This window comes from Temnothorax curvispinosus, unplaced genomic scaffold (genome assembly GCF_003070985.1).
Source record: "Temnothorax curvispinosus isolate PA1 unplaced genomic scaffold, ASM307098v1 QBEX01014249.1, whole genome shotgun sequence".
Lineage (NCBI taxonomy): Eukaryota > Metazoa > Arthropoda > Insecta > Hymenoptera > Formicidae > Temnothorax > Temnothorax curvispinosus.
Window position 1 is genome coordinate 3,487 of NW_020224029.1, and position 21,850 is coordinate 25,336.

Consider the following 21,850-nt stretch of genomic DNA (forward strand, 5'->3'; position numbering starts at 1 on the left):
ATAAATCTTGCATTTTTAAAAACGTCTACGTTTCTTTTGTTATCAAAGAAAATATACATAACAACAGGGTGAATATACTCAATGTGCTAAACTCTCATAAGCAATCGCGTTAAATGTACATAGTCCGAGTGAGTCGTATAGCGCGTATTGTTAATTTACTAGAAAATACATATCAATGATATTCCTGATATATGTATATATATTGATTTTAGATAGATATTATGTTGCGAACTGTAAAGTCTTACACAACGCAAACAATTTTGGGTATTCCTGTCGATATATGCTATCGTAATCTTCCGTAACAAATATCGTAAAACATAACATATATACATGTATGTATATACGTGTGTGTGTATGTGTGTTTTTTGTGTGTATGTTGTGTTTTCCGTGTTTATGTGGATATAGAATATTCAAGTGTAAACTCCTCCCACTATAGCGAGCTAGTAAAGTCAACACACACACATACATATTATGTATAATGTATATTATATCTGGTAAAGGTTTGGCGTATACTGTAGTACGACTGTAATAGTTGTGTCTGCCTGAATAAGCAATAAAAATATGCAAAAGACTGAGCTCTGTTAACGCGCGGTACATATATACATATATATATAATATATATATAAATATCTATCACTCTCTATCTTTCTCTCTTTCTCTACCTTTCTCTCTCTCTCTCTCTCTCTCTCTCTCTCTCTCATTTTCTGTTTGTTTCTTATTACGAATCGACTAAACTCGGATTATGATCACCCTGGATATATCTTGTACGCGGTGCACATGCGCGCGATACAAGTGCGTCGAGGCGAAGCTCCGCGTGTCTCGTTCGCGTCCTTGCGCGTCACCGTGTCTCCTCTTTTCGATCACAACGAATCGTGGTAGGACATCAAGCTTTAATATATCTACTATAATATTTATATACTGCCACGCGAGCGAGTCGCCGTTTCAATTTTGCATCTTCACGCATTTCACACGTTGTGGTCGATCGCGGGACAATTCGAGAAAGCCACTGCCGCGATTTCAGCGCGAAGGAAACTTGGTATCGTTGTGCCTGAGCCTATCATTCTCTTCCAATTGCTGACTGCATCTTCGAGCGCAATGATCGTACGTCACCTTTTTCTTGCATGCGTCACTCGGCGGCGGCGTTCGTTCGAGGGAACTCTGAACAACGGATTTAACTTTCACATACCGTACGCGACGAAGAAACAAATGGATGGATCGATCGATCGATGATGTCGATGACGACGATGATATTTTCACGTGTTCTTCTCTCACGAACGAACGGATGGAGGATGCAAAGACTTAGGACATCGAGGAACAGGGTAGACGGGGCGAGCCCATCTGTGTGAGTACCCTGTCGAGCCACTGCAGCGGCCCGTTTAAATGCAGCTCGATCCAGCAGGGAGTCGAGGTGACCGTCTGCCGGCGGTATTCCGCGCCCCAGCCCTTCACGAAGCTCATCCGGATTGTGCACATACGCGTCAACTGGTACACCGCTTCGAAGCCCTGCGACACCGACTGTGATAGCAACGCCGCGAATTCCTGGTTGTTGAAGATCTTCAGATTGCATCCTGCATGCCAACAAAAATAAATTTCACACCGATTCCGAGAACAACGAACAAAACACAAGTCATCATATTATTTAAATATCTAATTATTGTTTTATACAGATAAAAGACGTTAATTATTCGTTGGAACAATAATTACTGAATAAATCAGATATAGACGGATATCATCGAAGACGGAAAACGCACATGGAAGATCTTGAAGACTTCCAATAAATTACTAATTTCAAATAAGATTAATTAATAAATACTAAGAAAGAACGAAAGAAAATGTAAGAACCCAAGTCAGCTGATAATTTTCAATCCCTGTGTTAATACGCTTACACAAATCCAAAACAAGGAGCATGGATAAATTCGTAATTAAAAAAACTTGAAGAAGAAATTATCTTCAAACTAATATATACATATTAAAGAAGGCAGTAATTTCTTCGTTTACCTGGCGGTATTTTGCAAACGGTGGCCGGGTGCCAGCCGTAACGCTGATTGCAGTTCGGACTCTGCACGAAGATACTAGAGTCGCTCAAACACTCGGCGAACACCTCGCCACCGATGTAATACAGCCTGACACCCTTGCCGATGTGTCGTCTAGTCTGCTCGACCACCGTGTTGCGATTCACATTGGATAGCAAGCCGAGGCAGAAGCGCTCTGAATTGCTTGGATCGGTGAAGCCATCCACGGTTATACTCGGCTGTGACGCGTGAAACGTTTCGCCCACTCTCGTGTTTAACTCGTAATAACTAATTGAACACCTGGCAACCAAAGCGAAGGTATTACGAGTGAGTAGCGCGTGTAGCGTGACGAAGAGGAATCATAAAAAAAGCAGAAGCTTCACATCGCGGATATTATGCAAATTAATTCGGTTTCATTTCCGCTTTTTAATATTCTTACGTTAATTATCAATCTCTTATCAAATTTATTTTACGTATCAATATTAATTCTATCCAAAGGGGGATCTTCGTTTTATAACTTCATAATTGTCTCGATTCGCTCGGAAGAGAATTACAAGTTTTCGCGATCGAAATTGTTTTGTGGACAACGTGCAACGTGTTCTCCTGCGTATGTTTATGTATTTAAGAGGGTACACCACGCGCGTTATCCAATAATCAGTCGGGCTCTCACCAAAACGCGGGCTCGCAATACATAACCGGCTGCGCGTCTACAGGGCTAGGCGACAAGCGTGACAGGGACATGTTATCGTTGTGGTCCATATTGTCGCCGTCTTCGCTAATGTAGCCCGGCGGCGGCGTATCTGCTGGCGGATCCATGGATCCTGGGGCGGGATGAGGCGAGCCCTGCACGCTTCCCAGACTCCCGACGCTCGCCGGACTCGTTGCCTGCATGCTCTGAACATAAATAAAGCCATGGTGTCACGTTTCCGAATCTGACGGTCCGTTTTCTTATTATACAGCGTGGGATATTGTAAACTATTTATCTACATAGTCTATATAAAAATCGATGTTATGGAATATATGGTTCGCGCATGGAGCTAAATAATATATTAATTATCCATATTTATAATATATTATTATTTATAACGTATTTATAGCGTAGACGAGTAATTAAAAAAATAAGTGTGATATATAAAAATGAGTTTCTTCATGGGGCAATAAATCGGGCAAGCCAACTTGTTAACGCGATCCGTTCCAGTTACCGACCTGCATTCCTTGGTACGGATTATTTGGTTGCTGCTGCTGCTGCTGCTGCTGTTGCTGCTGTTGCTGTTGCGAGGACTGCGGTATCCCCTGCTGCTGATTGTGCTGGTGATTCAATGTCGCGTGGAAGCTCGTGTTCTCCGGCACGCTGACGCTGAGCTCCTCGAGGGAGGTGTTATAGAGAACGGTGTTCTCGTCGCTGGCTAGGTTGTGCCGCGGCACGAGAATGGCCGGCAAAACTGCAAAGTTTCGTGCGCCGCGATATAGTCACGCGATCTAGTCTCGCTATGCTTACGGTCGTAACGGCCGATTAACAGCCCTCTCCCGAGAAAGAGGAACGGAAATAGAGAGAGAGAGAAGAGAAAAAGAGAAAGAGAGAGGAGGAGAAGAAAGGGAGAGAAAGAAAAAGAGAGAACGTAATTCGAGCAAAACGGATGCCGTTGATCGCCCTTTCACCCTCACAGGGAGGGATTTGGTATAAATTTTATCTTTTCTTCAACTTTTGTATAAGTAAACTACTCTATAAAGTTTGAAGACAATAGAGGTTTAATTTTGAGGCAGTTATTTCCAATGGTAGTTGCGGTCTCTTAAAAAAAAATGGATTTAAAAAACCGCTAAACATTTAATTCATACAACAATTATATCCTTGTCTAATTTTAGAATGCTCTATAGGATAATAAGGCTTTTATGTTCCTTCTGCCCCTTCCCACCCCCGCGTACCTGGCGTTTGTATTCGTTGATAATGATAAGGGTTCACGCAGACCTCGTCGCACTTCTGGGTGAAGGCGTACTCGCAGTGCTCGATCGCCCTCAGCTCGTGGTGCGACTGCAGGTCCGGCCAGCGCCAGAGTCGGCAGTAAATCACGTGCGGCAGACCGCCCTTGCCGCGAACACCCTGAACGCCGTTGTCGCCGACACCGCCCGGGCTAGGCCTGTGGAAGAGTAAACAAAAAATTCACGTTACTTCCAGAACTGCGAATTGCAGAACGAGATGGAATCCAGAGGCCGAGTCGCAAAACCTTTTTCGAACGTTTATCTATATCGGCTCATCCGAGATTAATATGGATTTTACTTCCCCACCCAATGACGAGAGAAAATCCACCAGTGGAATTTAATAAATTCGAAATTCACATGTCGATTTATGAAATTTCTATCATATTGATATAATACATTTGTTAAATTGATGTATATATTTTTATTTTAATAATAAATCTGTAAAATTCTAAATTGACATTCCGATTTATATAAATTCGTATTTATTAATTTATTAGTTTGATATTTATTAATTTCTTTTAATATGCATATAACACGCGCATATACGCGCGTGCGAATTGATTTATCGGAATTTTAGGAGTTAATGAAAGAGTTAAAAAAATCTCTCCACGCAAAATTACGCATTCGTGAGATTCCGCCTCTCTGGTCAAATCCGGCTACGGCTGGCTCTATACCGGCTCTACGTCGCGTCATGCAGCACGCCGGAAGCGGCGTGACCGCGAGGAAAAAGAATCCGGCTGGAATTCGCTGCGTAAAGTCTTCCGGTGAAGAAATTTCGCTGGAGTGGCGCAAGATCACACGTTTCGTTCTTCCGCCGTGCGGATCAGGTGCGCAAAACAAGAGACGAAGGGGAATCGAGGGAAAAACGCGGCTGATTGTAACAGTCCCCGTTTAGCTTGTCGATATTTCCGGCGGACTTCGAGCCGATTCCGTTACAGTTGCGTCACATTGATGTATTCGTCACGTACGAATACATCAATACCTCAGAATTGCGCGATAACCAATTCTATAATTCAAACGGACGAGGAAGTAGACATTTCGCGCATTCGAACAGGAGAAAAACGCGCACAGAAGAAAAAGAAGTGTCAAATCGAGACTTACATACCCGTATATATAGGTACGCAATAATCTACTATATAATCTTGAAATGAGATTATATTGCGTCAAACGAAGACAACTTGCTTGAACGAAGTCCTTTACATAGTTCAACCAAGAAAAAAAAAAGGTTGAAATAAAAAGTTGAAATTCTTATAAAAAGATTATAAATGGTACGAGTATATAAATTTTGATTTGACACTTCTTTTTTTTCTGTGCGCGTCCGACAAGACACGTGCGGGAGAGATTCGTCGGATTAATTAATTAAGGAGAACCCGAGAGGAAACCGTCTTACTTATACATTCACGAGAAAAATAAAATGCTATACGTGAACTCTCAACGAATTCTCATCTCGACGTTGATAATCGTAGATAACGCTACGAAGCGACGTCGAATATCCCAATCCCAGGAGAGTGTCGATAAAAAAAAAAGTGTATAACTGTAATATTTTTAAATAAGATTTTCGTCTCATTTTCTTTATCACGCTACATTTTAATGTAGACAGGAAACTTCAAGCTCAACGGCTCAGGTTATGGATATGGATGAACCCGCTGCGCAACATCAAGACGCACCATCTGATTTGTACACTGAACCAGATCAACAAACGATAAGAAAAAAAAAGGAAATATGACAAACAACCATTCGTTTTATTTTTGAGTCGGACTGTTGCGCCATTAAATTTGAATCATATAAACATGAATAAAACGAATAATTATTTGTCAGATGCCCTTTTTTTTTCTTATCGTCGGACATAGGCCTCCCCCAAAGTCATGTGCTTGTGGCGCGCACGCAGGTTGTATACACAAGCACATAGGACCTACAGGTTTCGAGGCAAGGGATACTCCTGACGGGCTGCCATTCCGTCGAGAAGGAGAGACAAGCGATACAGTTTTTATTTATTTTAGATCTATAACCCAGGACTGGATTCAAACCTGAGATCTTTGGTTTAGCAGACCAGTGCGCTGTCTGCTACGCCACGCTTGCTCTCATTTCGATTGGGAAGTGAAGTCCGACATTCGCGCGAATAAGTCGAGGATAACTCAAGGATAGCTCGAGGATAACTCCGAGAGACGACTGGTCGAATATAGGCATCGATAAACGATAACGCACGTATTATATTATGTACGAGTGAAAAGAATTACGAGTGAGACGTTACGGGGGGGGGGGGGGGGATCCTTGAGGCGATGTAAATGATAGTTATTGGCACAGGCTTGTCCGCGGGAGCGAAGACCGCGTTCGCGGAACGGGTAATCGCGGCGCGCTCCTCCGCCGCCGTCGACGTGGAATTAAACGGTATTTAATTGCAAAATTCTCGCGCGCGCGCGCGCGCAATTTCGCTCGTTCCGTCACGCTCGTGTAATCCCGCGTCGCGCGCGATTAAAGAGCCGGAACAACAGAGTAACGCAAAGCCCCCTCCCCCTCTGGAAAAGAGACTACCGATGCCTTCGTAATTAAGCGCGAGCGATTTGCAAAGCCTCGCCGGTGGCAGTCGGTACCCGCAATTATCGCGAGCGCGTGTCCCCCCGAGACGCAAAAATATATATGACTTCCGACTGCTGAGGTCGCCCACGCCTTCTCTAATTTAAATTACTAAGAAATAACGAGAAAAAACTGCAGAGGAGGTATAAAAAGATCGGGATTTCGTCATCGCGTATCTTCGCTCGACTAGAGGTGCACAGGTTAAGATCTTGGTGACCTGTGCGATACTCGCCATTCCGAGGCAGATGATCTCTCTCGAAAAAAAAGAGCCAGAGGTGTCTCAGAAACGCCAGTTAGACCTGAAAGTCAGACCGCGTCTAACTAATGTATAATCACGTGGATAAACAAATCCTTTACCGCTCCGTAAGATGAAAAAGAGACCGAGATCTCCAGTCCAAGATCGAGTTTAAAAAATTTATGATGAGATTATAGAGACGTGTAACGTTTCTGTTGACGCATAAATGCATGAGGTACGTCACGCAGCCTTGAATTCTTTTCTTTTTTTCTCGACGTATTCGCATCTGTGCGTGAGTGTGCGTGCTTGCATGCGTGTCACCGTCTCTCGATCGCGTTCTTTACCTCTCCCCTTTTTCCCATCGGTTTCTTATCTCTCATCTCTCTCGGCGTTACGCTCTCAATTATCGTTTCTACGTGACACTGCACTCTGTTACATAATAATATGGAAAACGCTCGCTCACGCGATTCGTTCGATCGGCTCTCCTCGCCGGCACGTCGAGCATCCGCAGTCGCGAGCCGAGATCGCGAAACTTGATCGCGAGACATCTCGGCGACACGCGGTTCTGGAGGTTCCTCGCGCCGCGCCGGAAGGGACACGGAGAGAAACGCGGTCGCGCGAAGAACATTTCGCATCCACACCTGTCTCTCCTCTCTCTCGGTCGTTACGTAAGAACGTTACGACGACGCGCTTCGGACTCGTCGCCGCTCGCCGCGTTAGGTAATAAACCCCGCGACATGTCGAGGAGCTTAGGTACCCATTGCGTACCTAATGGCGTGTGGCAAGACAGTCGGAACGAAACGTTGCGACGCGCGAATCCCGACCCGAGTTTCTTCGCGACAGCATCCATCGACCGCGTTAATCTCTCGCGGTAACTTCCACGCAGTAGATAGAGTTACCAAGTTACCGAGTCCTCGTTCTAATCCGATCGGCGTGATACATCGTTAGATTTTGTAGTGTCAAATTCTCAGTTTCAGTCATTTTTAACATCCTATAGGTCGCCACTGCTTATTCAACGTGTCGTTAATTTAAATAAATCAATGGAGTTAAAATAATACTGTTTCATGTTAAAATTCATTCATAAATCGATATGGTATAGTTAAAAATAATAAAATGTTATTTAACTCAAGGTATTGGTTTAAATTTCATCTTTTAATATTTAACGCAGTGTATAGCAATTGAACTTATTAGCAGAAAAATTTCACTGCAAAAGTTACGAATGAGCGTGAATTTAAAATTTCACCCGACGCAGCGGGGTGGAATTATCAGCCCCTAATAAAATTACGTCTCGCCTCGCCTCGATCGTTACAGCGTGAGATAATCGGAGATAAAATCGACAGATAGAATGCTACTCAATACGCGTGAAAGATCAGGAATCTTCCGCGCGCACGATTCCGTCCCTTCTCGTTCTCTCGGTTCTCGCCGCGAGTTCCGGCCTCGGAGGATGTTTGCGATATTTCAGGAACGGCTGAATATGCGTCTGCAGCCGCGAACTCCGTATACCATCGTGTCCTTGTCTCTCTTTCTTCCTATTAATGAACGGACTCGACTCCCGTGTCGATGCGGAGAATTAGACCGGAGCCTAATTATACCTTACCCTGCGGCGACGAAATAATCGCCTCCATTAATAACTAATAATGATCGCGCTCGTCTCAACCTGCATCTCGATAGCGTAAAAAATCTCGAAGAACCTAATTCGAGCGTTTAACGTCATATTCGGCAGTGTCGAATTACTCAATTTGAGTCGTTTTTAACCATTCCTATAGGTCTATAGGTCGAATCGCCACTGCTCTTACTTAATATAAGTACTGTTAATTTAACTAAAAACTAATGAAGTTAAAATAATACTGTCGTGTGTTAAAATATTAAATTTCGATACACATGGTAATTAAAACCAACAAAACGTTACGTAAATTATTTAACTGAAGGTATTGATCCTATTGGTTTAAATTTCATCCTTTAATATTCAAGTGTACACGTTTTGTTCGCTGGATCAGTCGAATATATAGTCTTCATCTCATAATACTCGTCACGTGGATATTAATGTGAGAATTACTGACTTAAATGATTCATGTCAATTAATCTACACGATGATACTCGAAACATTCAAAAGAGAAGCGAACAGCTTTCGTTATAACTTTTGAAGAGTCAATGAGGCCACAATGAGGCAAATCTCTCTGTTCGCCTCGACAAACAATCTTCCGGGCTCGTGGCTCTGCCCTATATACCTCGACCCCACGAGAAATTAAAGCTATGGAAGTATTGTCGAACGCTGTTTTGAACGTCACCTGTCGCGAAACGCAGATATTTTTTGTCGTGCCGCATACCGCAACATCAATGAGTTTAATAGTCGTCAGGGATATGACAGAAAGTACGCGCGCACTCATGTTCAAAGAGAAAAAAAGAGAGAGAGAGAGAGAGAGAGAGAGAGAGAAGGGAAAGAATACCGTGCGGCATGTGAACCACACTGGCTGCACAAGGCCGGTTTATGGCCGCTCTACACAACACGGATAGTCGGAATCTCGCTGAAAGGAATAGACCATCTGCGTAAAGAGACAACCCATAACAACCGAATTTGCGAATTATATCGTTCTCGATATTCACGTTATCGTTCGTCAAAATGCGACGTTCCGTTATAATCGTTTATCCTCGCGCTAGCTTTCATCGGTCCCCCATCGGGGATCATCGTCAACAGGGCGGGCTCGGACTGGGATAATTCAAGAATGCCGGTTTATAAGGCGCATTCCTTTAGCATAATCACGTCTGATCCGCGTCCGCCGACCGGACCGTCGCCCAAAGCGAGTTCGCGACTGTGTAAACAGCGTTTTGCTCGAGTACTCGTTCGAAAACGCAGTTAAGCGGCCTAGCATAAAGCCCGACTACTTGACTATACTAGCCCGGGTAGGTAAGCTACCGGTTTCCGTGTAAACCGGCCATTATCGCAGCAGCTGCGAACCGCGAGAGAGAAGAAGAGGAAGGACAAGAGTGTGGGATACCACGCACTTTCGAGATATGCGATGCGCGAACGCGAGAGGGAAGGGGGTGAGCGAAGGGAGGCTTTTTCCCTCCTGCGTGCGGCTTCTGCCGCGTGACTTGACCGTCATCGCGTATAATTTCCTCCTCGGATTTCATTTCCGCGAGATATCGCGTCCACGCTGCACAGATCGATACATCACGGAGCGATCCAGCAGCAGATCCACGATAACGGAGCTCCGAGGAGGAGAATAAAAATTTTCAAGATTTTCTTTTTACTTTTTACGGAGATTTCTGACTCAACTTTGATGCGAGGATTCTTTATTTTTATCAAAAACTTATCGATTTTTCGCTGCGAAATATCTTAGGTGAGCACGTTTCTTTTTCACTATTAAAATTAGATAGTGTCAAATTACACTCAATTTGAGTCATTCAATCATTCCTATAGGTCGCCACTGCTCCTACTCAATGTATCGTTAATTTAACTAATGATGTTAATTTAACTAAATCAATGGAGTTAAAATAATAAATTTCGTCACACATAACAGTAAAAAATAACAAAATATTATATAACTCAAGATATCAGTTAAATAGTTTAAATTTCATCGTTTAATGTTTAACAGTGTTAGTCGGTGAAAAAAATGAGCTATTTTATTAGTTCCCTTTAAATCCTCAAATATATACACAATGTGAACATTTCAAGCTCAATGATCTCGTCGACTTCTACGGTATCATGCCACAACTTCAAAGGGAACATTTGCTCAGACACAGCTATCTCCAACCAATAAAACTGAAGAACGGCAATTTAAATTCTTGGAACATGGATCCCCGAAAACGAGTTTGCCATTTAACCTCATAATAACTCCCTCATTCATCTTTAAATTTCTTAATTAACCTCGTATAAAGCCGAGGCAAATACGTAGGATGAATGTCGAACCCGAAACCCGTCGACTCTCGTACGGAACCGCGTATATGATTCTATTTCAAGCTTCAATTTGTGCCTGTGGACTTCTGCCATTTATTTTGCAATTTTAACAAAATATTCTTTCTAGCAAAACAAATAAAAATTTTGCGCGCAATCAATATTGAAAAAATAAAAAAAAAAAAAGATAGCAATACCTACATATATACAAAGTGAAGAGCAATTATTTTCATTTACCTTTTTTTATATCTAAAAGTAATAATCCTTTTAAGACTCCGTATCCACTAGCGTGTAATGTCCGCGGTTGAGGTTTAAAATACGTAATAATTAGCGACAAAAAGCACTGGTGTGCACGTAAATTCTTATCAAAGTGTGTAATTTACGAGAGAAAGGCTTGTTCGTCGGGTCGGATGTCGCGAGGACCGAGCAAGGGTATTACTATGCGAACGCACGGGAATCATGGCGATGAATTTTTCCATCGGGAACGAGAGATAGCCCGTTTGTACACACGCATGCAAATCGATTATGCGACCGTGCGAACTGTAAATATACCGATATTCTCCGTTAATCGGAACCGCGTGTGGGCTCGCGGTGAGGAAAAACTCCTTCCTCGAATCGTTCTCCAATCGAGAATCGCCTCGTCGCGTACTGGCATCTCGTACAATGATATTTCCCACTAATGTCCTTGCAACTCGCATATATACGAGAGAACGAAATAGCGTGGCTCTCTTCGCTCCGCTCGGCGCCTCAAGGAGATATAACTTATCGTGTCGGTTACACGTTACGTCGGCTTGTCTTATCGACCCGGTCTTTTTTTTTTTCCTCCAAGACCTCTTTCTCCGTTCGCTTCTTATCGGCCCGCTGCCACTGGCTACGCGATAATCCAAATCTCCCTTGAAACCTCGGTCCGTTTCACGCGCGCGAATTAAGAATCGACCGTGGAAAAACGTTCGATGATTTAATCTCATTGTCAGACTGCCATCGTCATCTCGCATCTGGTAACTGTATTATTATCTGAAGCCTGCGTAATATCTTTCGATCGAATAAATGTTTATTTATTTTAAGAAATTATGACATCAAATCGCGGCTTGCGATAATTTCTCGCTCGATTTAACATCAGCGTGAGACACAAATTCAAAATTCATGATAAACGCGCAAAGGTAAAAAGTAACATCTTCACTGTAACTTTTAAGGTTGTTATTCTCATATTCTTCTTTCAGCATCTTATTCCGCGTCTTTTGCTGATGTTGCAATTATAATCATACTATGTGTACTAAAGGGACCTCTTTTAATCCTGTTTATACATAAATAAATAAATAAAAGAAAAAGCTCTTCAAGAGTTGATTAAAATTATTATATAAATATATTACCATGCAGAACGGCGTGCGCGCGCGTGGATATAGAAATGATATATGGTAGGTTCTGAGTAACTTCTAAAAATATACATAATGTTCCCTATAAATATTCGATATTGATCGTCGTTCTACAGATGATTGATTTTTCCGGAAATTTTTCGGCTTCAACTTGAACTTTCAGACAGTCCGCTGTTAAACGTGAATTATTCATGGAATCCCTTACGCAAGTCAAAAATGCCATCTTAAATTTTTAAAAAGGCATAATAAAGATTTGTTATTAAATATCTATATCGAGCGTGTCGAGTAAAATAGGCAAGGGTCGAAATAGATAAGATTACTAATTTGACACTGTTAATTAGTTGAACGCTCCCTCTTAGATGCCTCAATCTTATATAAGCTGAATAAAATTTCACAACGCGCTTTCAGATTATAAGCTCCGCACGTGTCTTTGTTAAAATATCTTGGGACGTATAATCGTATCACAATCGTTTTGTTCATTCGGGAGAAAGTATCGCGTCTCTCGCGAGCGCGCGCTAATGAAATATCGGCAACGCGCGTCAATAATATCGATATCCGAGAGGGAACTAATGAAAAAGCCCTCTCTCTCTCTTCCTTTCTGATGTGCATTCTGTATGTCTTCCATTTATTTTCCACCGTGGAACGAGACTATATTACAGCCAGCCTGTCGCGAGCGGGAAACGCGAGAGAAAAACGCTTTCCGTCGTTAATAAAACCACTCGTATTGCTCTTCAATTGCCAGGAGTAAGCTTTCAAACGTTACGCGAATTTCATAGCTGTCCCAAAAATATATCGGGGATGCGAAGGATACCGGGGCGGGGAATTGAAACGCGAAACACGTCATCCCGCCCGCCGATATACGTTGTTAACTCCAATTTATCGCCGCGACGTGTAATTAAACGAAATTCCGTCGACAATGCGAAATAAAATTCGGCGGGTATTTACGGCGCGTTCCGCTATCGATTCGAAGGGACGCATCGCCACCGCCGCCGCACCGGTGACCGTTCGGGATGCAAGTCGCTTTTTGTTTCGCCTCCTTTTTTCCCGCGCTTCCTCGTCGATGCTTGCGCTTAATAAAACGGTTATATACCGATGCAACCTTGAGTCTCAAGCGACTGATACCGTTCCACGGCACGCGAGTAGAAGTAAGGAAACGTCGTTTATTCAGATATAGAACATCCGTCCTTTTATCCGCTCGTATAACGGAATTGATCATTTCGTATTTAAAACGTGGAGGAAAATGACGATTCGCAAAAACTGATTGGGAAAATTTCGAAAATTATTTTGGGATATGTGCGATATTCTATTATAAAGATGAAGATGTATTCCCCTAATGGCACACAAGTTATAAAAGTGCTTGTCATACACCTCGCTTTTATTATCTCTCTTCTTTTCCATTCGCCGACTTAAAAATTTAATAGATTTTTTGAAAAAGTTCGATCTGTGTTAAAACAGATCGATTTCATAAATACAACAATATTTCCCTCTTCTTTCGCGAAATATCTCACCTTGGAATTCTATTTTTTTTTTTATCCGTATACGGTGATTCGATTCGTCGTATGCGATTCCTTTCACTGAAATCGAACGAGCATAAGGTCAGCCGCGATAATCAGTCGCGGTGCGAACGAAGTGCGAAGTAACTTTTACCGCGGATAATGCATTAACAAATCGCTAATGCCATTATACGTATACGTATGGCGCATTTCACCGTTATTGCGCGGCGCGACCGCGACGAACCGCGCGCGCAACAGGATACCGCGGGGGAACGTCGGCCCTTACGTAACTCTCCGTCTCCCTCGCGCATCGCACACAAATCACACCCTTTTCTTTTCTCTCACCGACGACGGGCGAGAGACGTCGTACCCGCCGAGATCGGTGCCATTAATTCTCGTCGCGAATTATTCGCGTCAATTGTCTTGCGTAAACGCCAATTGACTCCGAGTCAGACCAACGGCTCTGAGTATAAGGCTGGGTGGATACAGATGCATTTCCGAGATGAAATCTTTCAATCTTTGCCTAAATTGAAATATGATGTGATTCCCTTAATTTTGTCGGCGAAAAGAAAAGAAAGATGTATATTATTTAGTTTTGCAGAATTGTCTTCTCACGTATTTAAAAGAAACTAACATTTATAAAAATGTACGATGTACATTCAATTAATATTTAAATATATATTCAGATATCAATTAAATATATATTGTTAAATCAATATCAAAATAATTTACACATCTACACTGTGTCCAGATATAAAAATTATCTTTATATTGATTTAACAATATATATATCTATACTACAGAAATATTTAAGAAATTAATAGACTGCTAGATTGTTTAGGGAAGCGATAAACGCGACGAATACAAAGAGGTTCAACGGCGCATCCCCTTCTTTATTGTCCGCGTAAATCGCTTCTGCGTCGCCGTGACGTAAAAGGCGGAATTATATTTGCCGTTAGGAGCGAACACAAGAGTCGTAGATTTAAGAAGAGCTGCTCGAATGACAAACCGGATAAATCCGCCGTCGATCGAAGCTCGGCTCGCTCCGGAGACGCAAAGTGCCTCTCCGAGGAGAAGAGAGACGGTCCCAATCTATTTCTATAAGATTCCACCTCGCGATTTAAAAACGAGAACGGAGCAGTTAAACGAAGCTTCCCCCCCGCCCCTGCACGTCTCCTCACCGATAAACTCCTCTTTTCGCATCGAATAAGAAGAAAAAGCTCAGCGATGACGCGCGCGTTGAAGGAATAAATCAAGGTGCTTTCTTCCCTCCCGATGCGATTGACCCGGTCGTTGAATTGCGCGACGCGATTCGATAGTTTCCAGCGACTTGCAAAATATACGTTGTACTTGTGTCCACGTCGCGTCGTGCGGACATTCGTTTTCCTTTGTTTTCTAAATCGCCAATTATTGAGATGAATGGAACGGGATCTCAATGTTTATAATAGTTGTGCGCATTGAAGAAGGAAGAACTGGATTTGACGCTTATAGAAGAAGAAAAAGAATTATATAATGTAAAATTCAACGCGACCCACTTTTTCTCTCGCGGAGCATTTAAACGAGATGACGCTCGAGTTGATTACAGTCGATTATGTTGTTTGAAAGAAAAAAAGAATGCACCGCACACGTAGCGCACTTCATTTATCTTTCGATTTACCGTACCGGTATATAGATCGGCGGTATTTCTCGGCGCGCACACTGAGCACCGGATGTGGCCGCCGGATATTCTGGGTTTTATTTGGATAATGTGAAAATCGTGTTCAATGTCAGCGCGCGAGAGAATTAGACGGCTGTATTTAAATAGTGTATGCTGAAATAATACACGGTGAAAATATTCCCGGTATGGAACTTTATATTTAACGGTTTGCGAGAATAAACGTGCAATGGTAGAAAGAGATGAGAAGAAAGGAGAAATAACGAAAACAGAATTCGCGGCGAAATTGTGCTTTCCCGCGCGATTCTAGCCTGCATTTTCAATCTTTCCAGAATAGTTTGCCTACTTAACAATCGATAATTATATATAGCAAGGGATATATAATTATATATAACAAGAGATATATATCTCTCTCTCTTTCTAGAGTGAACCTAAAAATAATTATTTTCCATACATTATTTTTTAATCGTTTAAAAATGCGACATTTTTCTCGAAAGAATAAGGAGGCTCTGGTAAAACGAGACAATTAATATCACTCTTTTATTCATTTTTTTTCTTAATTTCGATATTCCATTTTTCAAAGCTTTAATCACTATCTCCCCCTCTCCCTCAAAAGGAGAGATGCACGCTGACGATGGGAATACGCCGCGGATTCGTTCCTGTGGTTCGCATTGTTCGCAACATGTTTCCTACGACGTTATTCCGGGGACTTAATTTACCTTCTAACGGGGATCGAATTAACGTCGTGTCTCGCGCGCGCGTATCGTCCAAGTCGAACCACGAGGACACACAATGCGGTAACGCCGGAGTTGCCACTGCTGTTGCCGCATCGACGCCGCATCGCGCATCGCCGGTTTCGTTTCGTATGTAACGCGCGTGATTAGACAATAGACATCGCGCACATGTGCGCGATATGTGTGTGTGTGTGTGTGTGTATATATATATATATATATATATATATATATATATATAATATAACACATTCGGGAAGTTGAACAAAGTTTAATTTCCTCGATAGCTGGGAACACTCGCTCCGCTGTTTGCTGATTTTGTAAGCGAGGCGCGCGTTATGCAATCATGTGCAAGCGCGCTCGCGCATGCATATATACGTGAATTTCGTTCAGCCGACGTTACAGTTATTCGGGAAATTAATCCCGAATGTCCCGAAAGCTCCACGAGGTTTTTCCAATATTAAATCGAGAATGAGTGAAAGCGCGCGAACAAACGCAAAAGGCATATTTCTATAGGCAATACGTTACAAAAAACAAACGATCAATATTCTAAGAGATCACATATTTGATTTGTAAATTCTAAGGGATCACATATAATACTTGCAAATTTTCGATACTTGATCGATCGGAAGGGCTTTCATTTAAATCGTCTTGGAGCCATATTTCATGATAAAATTTAAATCAATATCTTGAATTAAATAACATTTTGTTATTCCTAAGTATCAAAATTTATTTTAACACAAAACACGACATATTGAGTTGGAGCAGTGACGACTTACAGGAATGATTAAAAATGACCCAAATTGAGTAGATATAAATTTGACACTCTACGAATAGCGTTAATTTAGAAATAAAATAAAGACTGCGCCTTCTACATATTCTTCCTATTGCTTTTCGACGCATAATATCGTTCTTCGCGGATATAGATTTAAAACAGCTTGTAAACAAACCCGTTCGAACAAACTCGCGCCTCGCGCGTTCTTCCGCGAGAGCTGTGGGTCGACGGATTACGGGAAACAGGAACTGATCGGGCGTAATCGCATCGATCGTTATCTCGGTTTGATACGAATCGGCACGCGCGCACGAGTCGGCAGGTAAAGCACGCGCGTGTTGACAAACGCGAGCGAGAGACGCGGCGTGCAGCGCACGCGTTTCGAACCAGAAGGCTCCGAAGAGGATATCTAGGTCGCCGTCGCCGTCGTCGCCGCCGTTGCTGCTCCGCATCGTGCAGGTAGTCAAATATATCGAAATCCGTGGGACGTGCTGACGCACTTCGCGCATTATCTGCACGCGCGCGTCCCGCTCGCACGTGTCCCGGTATCGCGCGTGCCCCCGAGACGCGCGACGAGATTCATTTATTAGAGGAGCGCAACGTGTTGCGTCGCAGGGGCACGCGGACGGGGCAACGTCTCTCTCGTTACCGCGGCCGTTGATCAAGCGTATTGCGCACGACGTAAAAACATTCCACATTCCCGTTCAATTCCGATACGTCAGTCGCGATCGAAGGTATTACTTAACGCTTTCACTGCCGGAAGCAGTTTATTTCTTACGAGGAAAAGCAGAGGGGACAGCGCTTTATTCGCGCGAACACGACAAGGATCTCGGTAAACTCTATCGAAGATAAAAAGAACGATTAGAATATTAATTAGCAGTCGAAGGGTCACACAGACGTCGATGGAAATATATTCATTTAGTACACTGTTAAATATTGAAGGATGTTCAAACCAACATTGTGTCAAATAACATTTTCCTTTAGTGAAATAACATTTTAGTTATTTTGAACTACCATATGTGCGTCGAAATTTATTATTTTAACACGAAACAGTATTATTTTAACTTTGTTTTAGTTATATTAACGACATATAGTAGGAGCGGTGGTGGTGACCTATAGGAGTGGTTAAAAATGACTCAAATTGAGTATAATTGAACTATGATGAATTTAACAGTGTAAACTCGGTAAAAGTTTTAAAAAGGCGATATAGAGATTAGTGACACGTGAGAGAGGGGGGAAAAAATACCTCGGCTGTTGTTAGAGCTAAATAGACAACAAGAATGAAAATTGCTTAGCCGGCTTTATAGCGGTTCGGACTGCGAGTTGCATCGGGATGCTGGATAAGAACCTAACTGTGGTTAGTCGTTTCCAGTCGTTTCCTAATCCCAAGCCGCAGGCGATCTCTCCCTCTCCCCTCCGCCGAGAGACGTGAACTTAATAATAGATTCCCAACTTTATTGTTATCCGGCAATTATTGTTAAATCCCGAGTCGCGGCGTTGTTGATCAACGCGATGCCAGCGGGAATACGAGCACCAGAGAGGTACGTATTATATTTTTACATCGTGCAGAAGAAGAAAAAAAACGCACAATGAGAGCGCGATCGATAGGCGCGCGTACGCACAAGCACAAGATTATATTATAATAAGCTGCATAATAATCACGCATAACGATACATCTCGAGCTGTGTATCCACGTCATGGAACCCTCGACGAATTCGAATCTGGTGAATTTTTAAAATTCAGATTGAAACAAACGCGTTTTATTTAAAAAGAGAATTTCAACTCACGCGCTCGGGGGAGGCACTTCACCGCCGGGAAGGGGGGGAAGCCGCGAACGAACCGCTGCGAGAAAATCACCGGCACCACATCCGATACCTCGGTCCACCCCTCAGCATCTCCGCGATCGTCGCGAGCGCGCCATTCTTACCGCGTCATCGAGGCCTCGAAATTTTTATCAGAATTCGCGGAATCCTTACGGTGTTTTTTTTTCTTTTTCTTTTCTCCCTCTTTTAACAACCCCGTTCACAAACGATACCTCCCTCGCGCGCGCGCGACTCCCTCGTCGTCGTCGTCGATCACGGCGCGTCCGAAAACCGTTGGAACGAGCGCGCGATCCACTCGCGCGTCCCCGCCCGACTCCGATCCGGCCGAGAGGATCGCGCGCGCCTTTCCCGATGACAGGCTCTTTCCCTCTCTCCGCCGCCTGGGTATCCTTGGTCGAGGAGAGGCTCCTCGCCGACCGCGCCGGCAGGCCAGGACTACTATTAATAAAGTTGTCATGCGGTACGCACGCCGCCGTTGCGGCCGCTGCCGCTGTCGCCGCCGCAATCGATTCCCTACGGCCCTACGGCTTCGACCGTATAGACATACGGTGTGTACATAAACGACGCGAGAGCGGAGCGCCACGTGATACATCACTCCGATGTCTACAGGGTCTTTCAAACGACGCGAATAATCGTCGTGATTAATCCTTGGATATAAGCGGGGTCCCTTCCCCGTTAGCGAATATTCGTAGAAGAGTTTCCGGATAGCGGGAAAACTGACGTCGATAAAATTTTCACGCATCCGGGGATTTCTCTGGGGAAAATTGTTTAGAGAGAAGAAACTCGGTCGGAGATCATAAAGGAAGTAAAGACGGCGGGGGGGGGGAGCATCGACGATCCTTCTTTGCATGTCCGAGAATTAGAAATATCGCCCGGGAAGGAAATAGGTTGAGTTTATTTGCGCGCATTTCTTCAAGACCTTAAAAACATTATAAGTGCATCCACGTTTATCTTGTGCGTTTGCTATTATGGTATATTTCGGTTTGGGACGCGACGATAAGAACGCATTGACGATAAAGATAAATCCTTATTGCGACAAGACGCACGTGACACGAAGGCATGACTTAAGTAGTCGTGCGTAATTAGGTAATTGATAGTGTTAATTAGCCGACGTTGACTAAATATGTATCGCGTATCGCGGCAACTCGTGGCACGTGTGCGTAAATAATTAACGTAAACAATAACTCAAAGAGTTAAATATGCAGCATGCGCTTGACAGTTAATTACATCAAGTTAAAACTCGAAGAGAACACACCCACGCACATAAGCGAAAGAGAGTTTTGATTAGATCGTAACCAGAGGAGGTACTCGCTGTGTGAGAAAGGCAAGCATCTTCGATTCATCAAGAAAGTTACATCTAATAATCTATTTTTAGCCAATCTCCTTTTGCGATTTAGATTCGTATCGATATCCGTATATATATGTAAATACGATGGAGATTAATGCGTTTTACGACCGCCGATAACTGACGACAATCACGAGATATAGAATGTAATTATTCATGCCCCGCAATTACGCGAATTCAACGTTAAATGAATCCCCCCTCGTGACGCCCGTGAATATTTTATATAACTAATATGACAATGTATTGTAATAATTAAACTGCGCGCGATACGACGATAATTATGCGCTTTATTGCGTCATACGTGTCCGCTGCAGATGCGCATCGCGATATACATTTCAATATTCCGCGCAGGATAAAGTGAGAAACTGCATCTTATAGGTAAACAGGTATCATCGTCTCGATGTTTACTCGATTATCGTGATCGAAATAATCTTCTTCATGCGCATATAAAATATGGAAACGTTACATCGGTACATCATCGATCAGAAAGGACGGGAAATAACGACGGTTAATCGCGCCGGATTGCTGCAACGCCGCGGAAACGCGAATTTCGAGAGAAATGCTGCCCGCGAGATAAAAGAAATCACGATCGGGCGATTTCAGCGTGTTGCTTATCAGCGTGATTATCGCTCCTCGTCTTTTTTCCGCGTTGTTTCACGCGGATGTGGAAAAAATAACGAACCGCCCGACCGCCGCTAATCGAGATCGTTGTCTCGACAACTGAGTTTGCGAAGATACCATTTTTTTTACACATTCTACGATCAACGCTGGGGGAGCTTGGGTAATTTTACACCCGGATTACCATCTCTCGCCGGGTTAAAATCTTCATATATTTCAGCGTCTCATACTTGAAACGCGAGACGCTTAAGTCAGCTTACTAGAAAAAAAAGAAGTGCTAAATCAAGGCTTATATACTCATATATATGTAAGAATCTATAGGGAGCTTTCCAACAAGCGACACAAGTTGACACAAACGTCGTTCTATCTTTCTTTTTTGGCAATGAGTAACAAAGACAAAACGACACTTGTGTCGACTTCTGTCCGCTTACTGGAAAGCTCCCTATGTAATCTTGAAATGAGATACATATTGCGTTAAACGAAGACAACTTGCTTGAATGAAGTCATTTATACAGTTCAACAAAAAAAAGTTAAAATAAAAAGTTGAAATATAAGATTATAGATTGTTGCGTACATAAGTTATTTTGATTTGTCTGTGCAGTTGTTTTAATTTTTCTGCGAGTCTTCCTCGCACCGATACCAGAGTGTCACCGAGTGATACCGATAGCCCTCATTGATCTTGCGAGGAATCGCGTACGCGTCCACGTGGGACACGTCGAAGATTACTCATATATATCGACAAAACTGTCTTATATTATTCACGGAGTACAAACACTCGTCCCGCAAAAAACGGAGCCATTAACGGTCATTAAGGTTGTCGAGTTGCCAAAGCGGAAAGCGACGTTCTTCGCAAATGATTCTTTTCCGTTTGTTTTGCCCGTATCTCGTTAACGACTTTTTTTCCTCCCCGCGGAAAAGTCGCGAGACACACGCACGCACGCACGCGGGCACGCGCGCGGAATTGGAACGGCCGCCCCGCGTGAATTAATTGCCATTTGTCCCGTGACGTGAAACGAACCGCCGCCGCCACGGAGAAGCTCGATCGTTTATACGCCTCGTCGTTCCGAACCATGTGATGCACCCGCGCTCGTTCGCCCGCTCTCGTCGTCACGACACGAAACATGTGAATCGTCACGTATATGTGGGTGTTCCTCGCGACGCACTCCCGAGGAACTCCCGACTACTATATCACGTTCCATTTTCAGAATTTCGACGCGATCGATGCGTCTACACATCGGCCGCCACGTCATTCATATATAGGAATATTAGGAATTATATTCAATTTCACTCCGAAAAGCCAAACGCGCGTTTTCTCTCATAATTCACTTATTTGTCATAAAACACAACG

General features: G+C 43.2%; 1 protein-coding gene across 1 annotated transcript in view; it reads right to left on the minus strand.

The window, feature by feature from the left end:
• Window positions 1-344: 344 nt before the first annotated feature.
• Window positions 345-21,850, minus strand: part of LOC112464462 (mothers against decapentaplegic homolog 3) — a 24,526-nt gene continuing 3,020 nt past the window's right edge. The window contains exons 2-6 of the mRNA XM_025031450.1: window positions 3,936-4,147; window positions 3,219-3,454; window positions 2,683-2,906; window positions 1,999-2,312; window positions 345-1,568 (exon numbers count right to left, since the gene is read on the minus strand). Coding sequence (XP_024887218.1) covers window positions 1,300-1,568; window positions 1,999-2,312; window positions 2,683-2,906; window positions 3,219-3,454; window positions 3,936-4,147 — 1,255 coding nt within the window. The 3' untranslated portion in view covers window positions 345-1,299. The remainder of the gene's footprint in view (window positions 1,569-1,998; window positions 2,313-2,682; window positions 2,907-3,218; window positions 3,455-3,935; window positions 4,148-21,850) is intronic.